Genomic DNA, 6,119 nt, shown 5'->3' on the forward strand with positions numbered 1-6,119 from the left:
GGTAGGCCAACAAATTAATGTCTGGACTAGATATAGTCTGGATCTTCTGATGCAGGGGACAGAAGATTGGTAAACACTTCTGATCTATAGTCTGAAGCGACGCCAGCGCCAGACCAATCGACGTCCGTCGATTCGTTGTAAAGGAGACGCTCCAGATTTCGTCGCGTTTCACAAAAAAAAAAGGAAAGCCCCGATCTCACGCCCCCGCTCGCAATCATCTCCTCTAATCCCTCGATAGCATTAAACGCGGGCCCTGCCCGAGCTCTGCTTCCCACCCGAGTCGCCTCGCCGCCAGCTCGCTCACCAGATCCCCTGCTCCTCCGCCGTATCACCGCGACTCCTCCAGCCAACGACGCCTCTCCGCTCCGCGACCACCCCGGCCACCGACGCCTCTCCGCTCCGCCTCATCAGCCCGCTCCATCCGCCTCGCGCACCTCCAGCTTCGCCTCACATCGGTGGACCGCAGCACCGAGCCTCCTGCCCCATTGTTCCTCACTCGAGCCTCCCCGCCGAGCAGCATGGCTACCACCTAGTCCACTCCACCGACGCTTTCTCGTTCGATTCCGCGGAGTTTTTTCAGTCGTTGGGCTATCCCATCTACTGATTCGGCTGCATCCCCATCGATTTGGATCGACCGGCCTGAGTATTGGCCATTGGATTTCTAAATTGCGGCTGTATTTTTGAAGCTCCCCAACCTGAATCAAAGGTATGTGCACCTCGTGGAGTGCCCCAGATTTTTGGGGATTTTGTAAATTTCACAACCGATTTTGATGTGTAATGCACCCTTCAGATGGATGAATTTTGTTTTTTTTGTTCATTGCCGGCCTAGTATTGTTTCGATTATTAAGTTGTTTCAAATCTTGTCGGTGCTTCATATCTATTTTAGAATTGCTGCCACACTTCATTTTCAATGCATCCTGCAAATGCTTCCTCTAAACAGAGCATCCAAGTAAACGTACCCCCATATTGGCGCTAAATTTGTTAGGATTACCCCTTTTGAATTTCCATGCTTCCATCAAAGAATAAAAATGCCCCCTGAATTGCATGAAATGCACCCTAAATTCCATGACTCAATCACACAAAATTCCTTCGTAATTGTCCCCTTTTTGGATACTGTCTTTCCAGAATAATGCTTCATCGCCAAAAATACTAACAGATGCATCCCCATCCTGGCACCAAGCTTACTAATTTCAGTACCATGCGCCGTATTTGTAGTGTCCATAATTTCGTGCTTCTGTAATCCTTTCTGTCATCAGTCAACATATATATACTCTTATTTAGTAGTGCATTGCTTCCATACAACTACTTCCAGAAGAGAGCTAATCTATCACTTCATTCCTTACGGAACATTTTCTTACAGAAATGCTAACAATCCGTATTCCGTGTGTTCTCAGGTGACACTCAACAATGACTAAAAAGGAGTTGATCATGCTGCAGAGTCGACATTCAGCTGGTAGGTTACATGATATTGTCAAGGGTCTCCCACAGAGAAGGAAAGACCTCATTTGCACAAACAAAATGGGGTAATCTACTTAATATTAGCAAATTCTCAGCTCCAGAGGGTCTCCTAGAATGGATCGTTGACCGGATTGACCCGAAGCTAGGTGAATTTCGGAATCCACGAAACAATAACAGCATTCTATTCACTCGACAAATGGTTGAAAAGGCTCTCGGGCTTCCGTCTGGTACTAGGCCGGTGGTTATCATAAGCAAGCATGAAGAATCACCTCACCGAGAATTCTACAAAACGGACTATGAGCATGGGAGACGGGCGCCCATTCACCATGCTGCAACCATGCTAGAAAACGGCAATGATCTAGATGATGAGACCTTCTTCAGGACATTCTTTCTAGTAGCATTGGCTACTCATTTTACACCCGGAACTGGAAATATGATTCCTTTGGAATATTTAGGCAGCCTTGAAGTTGCTTCCGAGGTTTGCGAGTATGCATGGGGAGAGCAAATTCTCAAAGATGTCATGACTGAGGTCGATACATTCCAAAAGAAGAAGAAGAAAGCACTACTAGATGGTGTCTTCAAAAAAATCTGGGTCGGCAGCTGCCTATCCGTGCTCGCGGTATACACACTATACTACACATATGTTTCTATAGCAGATTTCATAGCCTTATTCTTTCATTTAAATACACATGTTTTGATCATACTTTTTATTCCAGATTATATACATGGACCATCTTGACTTTCCTGAATCATCTTTGTCGACGCATCGCATAAATTACTCACTTCCCAGATCATCCCATGTAACCGATGCCGACTTCGAATTTGTCATGCTCGCTGATAAAAGTAGACTGAGCCTCAACCCATATATTTATGGCGCACGACCGGTAAGACACAACAAATTATGACTTCCATACCTTTCTGGTAGTCATTGCTTCCAATATATGCAAAACATTTATCTTTCTCCGTATACATCTGGATGGAAGCATTTTTATTCGACTAACGATCCACCAGTATTCACTTTACTCCTTAGACCATTTCTTTAATACTGCAATTTTTTTTGCAGTTTCGTGCACCCGAGGCAACCCCATATGCCGTTGTAGCGCCAATCTACCAACAGCAATCTACTCAACAGCCAAATGTTCAACAAACAGATAATGATTCTACCAACCATCCAGCAGAGGTGCCCACCCAATTTTTTTTATCATTTCATAACAGAATTTTGTATTACATATCTTGTACTCCATGTTTGTCATGGGTTTTCTAATCTTTCCTTCCGTGCTTCACAACAGGACATGCATCACCAGGTCCCTACATTACCTACCAATCAATCTGAGGTATACCATAATGAATTTTCCCTCACATATTACAGCCATAACATGCTATAAGATTAGCGACAACATATATACAACAAACCATGCTGCTACCTCCTTTCCTAAACGTTGTCATTGTTTACTTCTCATGCTTCCAGCTAGCATTACCGTCAAGAACAACCACATATTCTATACAACAACCCATGCTGCTACCTTCCTACTTCATTGTTTCATGCGCTCAATTTGAAGCTTCCACCTTAATAATTTGTAAAAACCTTTATCCTTGCAGGAACTACCAGCGTTCATACTTCCAATTTTGCGAACGCATAATGCAAAATGGGCACTTGATATTTCAAAAGCCACATCACGACTCAACAAACTGCACGCAAAGCGCATGAACGAGTTTGCACAAGATGTCATTGCTGCCTCAAGAATTCATACTCCAACAACACCTACTTATTCCTCGCCTGATAGGGTAGGCCAAGACTCATATACTGAAAATGCTCAAGAACATGGGACCAAAGCTACACCCAACACCAAGTTTTGGCAGGAAGCAGCTGCATATGCCGAAGAGGTTGAGAAAAGTGTTTGAAAAACACCTCGTAATAACCAGGATGTTGCTTCTACATCAGCTCCTGCGACGAACCAATCCACCGGAGAGGAAGATACAAGGCGGAGGATTCTTGATACGTACGAAGATGCAAGTTTCAGCTTTCTACCTCCAGGTCAAACTTGGACCCAAGTATGGTCCGAACCTGCTTCGTCGCCACATCATCCACATACTGCCGATGCCGCTACTGCAGTTGGACAATCCTCAGCTCCAGGTCAGTGCATCGTATACCACTACCAACCTGACTTCATCATCAATTGTTCATCACTAACTCCATTGGCATACATATCAGAAAATGCAGGACCAACAACCATGTCAACAGTGGACGCAAACTTGGTGCACATCAGTCACGGGACATCCCCTGTACAATCGCCACCACCAAAATCACCAACCCATCTCAACCAGGTGCATTATTTTAGTTCTCAACAATGCTTCCATTCACCCAACTTGTAGCTTCCGTTACATATTTCCCATGTTTCCAACAACCACCATATGTAGCTTCCATTACACATATGTCTATTACATATTTTCCATTCATTACTCAACAACTGCATCATTTGAACCCATTCCTAGCACGTATTACTTATTTCTCAAGTTTCCAACAACTTGTTTACATGCTTAAACTTAGGAAAATGGAACCAAAGCACCTAGCATCATCCATATCGTGACCGAGGTACTGATGCATCCTTTCCAACTCACTTTCACTCCAAAACCCCAATCTATCTCCACCAAATCACATTAACAACAAATAATGTATTGTACATATTATGATCCATTCAGGTACAACAACCCACCGTGAGGGATATCCCTGAAACTATTGGCACCCAAACTCAGGAAAAGAAAAATAGGAAGAAGCGAGCTTGTCTTCGAAAAACCGAGGACACAAGGTTGAAGAAGCTCAAGGTTAACATTTCCTCAATTCAAATATACACTAAGTACATTACCACCAGATGTGTGAGACCTCCGACAAAAAAGGAAAACAGGTTACAATTTCCATCATCTATAATTCATCTCATCCATTGCCTTAAATTTCTTCATACCGAACCATGCTTCCACAATAGACTACTCATGCTTACAATCTATGAAACATTTGCTTCCACCATTTACTTATAGGGCACATTCTTTCCATGTGTTCTCCCAGGGCTCCTTTTGTTGATTACCAGGGGTATCACATATCATATGAAGATTTCCGCGAGGCAATGAAACCACGCGGGTTCGTTGACACCGATACAATGGAGCTCTACATTCGACAATTCAACCTTGAACAATCAATTTAGACTTGTGGCTCCGCTCTTCCAACCAAATATGCATTCTCACAATCTTTGACCGTAACTACATTTCACACCTATCTCAAATGTTTCATTATTTACATAATATAATTATCCTAACATGTTGTTTCTACCTTTCAACAGGCTAAACTACTGGTTCCCGAGGACAAATTCATTGCATCCAAGTGCCTTCGTGAATTCAACACTGCATACCAAGATGGCTCCCTCAAGTCAAAGGATCTCATATGCCTCCTTACATTTTTATTGAATGTTGTCGATTAACAATAAATGTTCAAATCTGACCACTCACATGGCTCTGACCATGATAATTTGCAGCTATACTTCGCCATCCCCCAAAAAGAACATTGGATCGTGTGCTGCATCAACCTTCTGTACAAACAGATCAACATATTTGACTCAGGCAGAAAGCTCAAGAATGACGAGGCATACGAGATATCCAACAATCTGGTTAGTACTCTCTCCAACTTACAATAACGAAATTCTAGTTCCATGTTTTACGATGATGCATCCATTACATTTTGCATCCTCGTCTTTTAGGTTAGCAATTTTGTGACACTTGCGGCACATGCTAAAGCTTTCACAAAGTTGGATTTCATGAAGTTCACGTGTTTCAACCCTCCGGAATGCCCCCAACAGAAAACACAGTAAGTTTCATACAAACTATTTGCAACTCAATTATTAAGAACCTACACACTAAGTTCGATGCTTTGTCCCCTATATTACCAGCTATGATTGTGGAATATTCGCAATGCTCTTCATGAAGCAATGGGATGGGAAGAAAATGGCAGAATTTAGCAAGGTACTTCGCCTACATCCTACCTACACCTAACGTGTCAACTATACGCATCTACCATTTGTTTTCCATGCTTCCGACCAACAAAACTACAATTATAGTTGCCCCACAAACAAGCATGTTTGTGCTTCATCCTACATACGCCTCACTAACAAATCTTTTCAATTTCACATGCTACCAACACATCCTTCTCAAGCTTCAATCTACACAATTGTATGCTTCAATGCTCTAACCACAAGCTGATGTCTATTGCAGGACACTTATGACCATCGCGCGCTTATCACAGAAGAAATCCTCACTTCACAACTCAACACTCAAGATCCAAGCTGGGTACTGAAGAAGAAATGAGAAGCCTGCATAGTCGTGTTCAAGAAAATAAAAATCCGTGCTTGAGAAGCCATCCTAGAAGCGTACAAGAGAATAAAAGACGGCGCTTCTATCAACTATGTGCTTCGATTTTTTCTGTGTAATTTTTAGCTTGTTTTTTCTAAGACACTACTTTTCAGTAACCATCAGACCAGTGTCATGTTTGTGTTCTTAACTGATTGGGTTTCCGATCATCGGTTACCCTACCACATTTTACCTGTTTTGTGGATCAATCTCTTATTCAGAATTACTTACAAAGAAATTTACCCAAGTTGTACATTTTTTTTGTTCAA

The 6,119-nt window shown here is 42.5% G+C and overlaps 1 protein-coding gene across 3 annotated transcripts; it reads left to right on the top strand.

Annotated features, from left to right (window-relative positions):
* The first annotated feature begins 206 nt into the window (after positions 1 to 206).
* On the top strand, positions 207 to 6,119 carry LOC123114038 (uncharacterized). 3 transcript variants are annotated; one of them, XM_044535393.1, is made up of 15 exons: positions 214 to 706; positions 1,395 to 2,077; positions 2,175 to 2,342; positions 2,522 to 2,638; positions 2,748 to 2,792; positions 3,058 to 3,592; positions 3,671 to 3,783; positions 4,007 to 4,051; positions 4,159 to 4,361; positions 4,520 to 4,706; positions 4,791 to 4,876; positions 4,983 to 5,114; positions 5,205 to 5,311; positions 5,394 to 5,466; positions 5,716 to 6,119. In XM_044535393.1, exons 2-6 carry the CDS (start codon positions 1,463 to 1,465, stop codon positions 3,358 to 3,360), a joined length of 1,248 nt encoding a protein of 415 aa, XP_044391328.1. In that variant the 5' UTR covers positions 214 to 706; positions 1,395 to 1,462; the 3' UTR covers positions 3,361 to 3,592; positions 3,671 to 3,783; positions 4,007 to 4,051; positions 4,159 to 4,361; positions 4,520 to 4,706; positions 4,791 to 4,876; positions 4,983 to 5,114; positions 5,205 to 5,311; positions 5,394 to 5,466; positions 5,716 to 6,119. The 3 variants fall into 3 exon arrangements, with proteins under 3 accessions (XP_044391330.1, XP_044391328.1, XP_044391329.1); XM_044535395.1 differs by having other exon boundaries at positions 207 to 706; positions 4,791 to 5,114; XM_044535394.1 differs by lacking the exon at positions 4,007 to 4,051 and having other exon boundaries at positions 4,791 to 5,114.

This window comes from Triticum aestivum, chromosome 5B (genome assembly GCF_018294505.1).
Source record: "Triticum aestivum cultivar Chinese Spring chromosome 5B, IWGSC CS RefSeq v2.1, whole genome shotgun sequence".
In the NCBI taxonomy this organism is placed as follows: Eukaryota; Viridiplantae; Streptophyta; class Magnoliopsida; order Poales; family Poaceae; genus Triticum; species Triticum aestivum.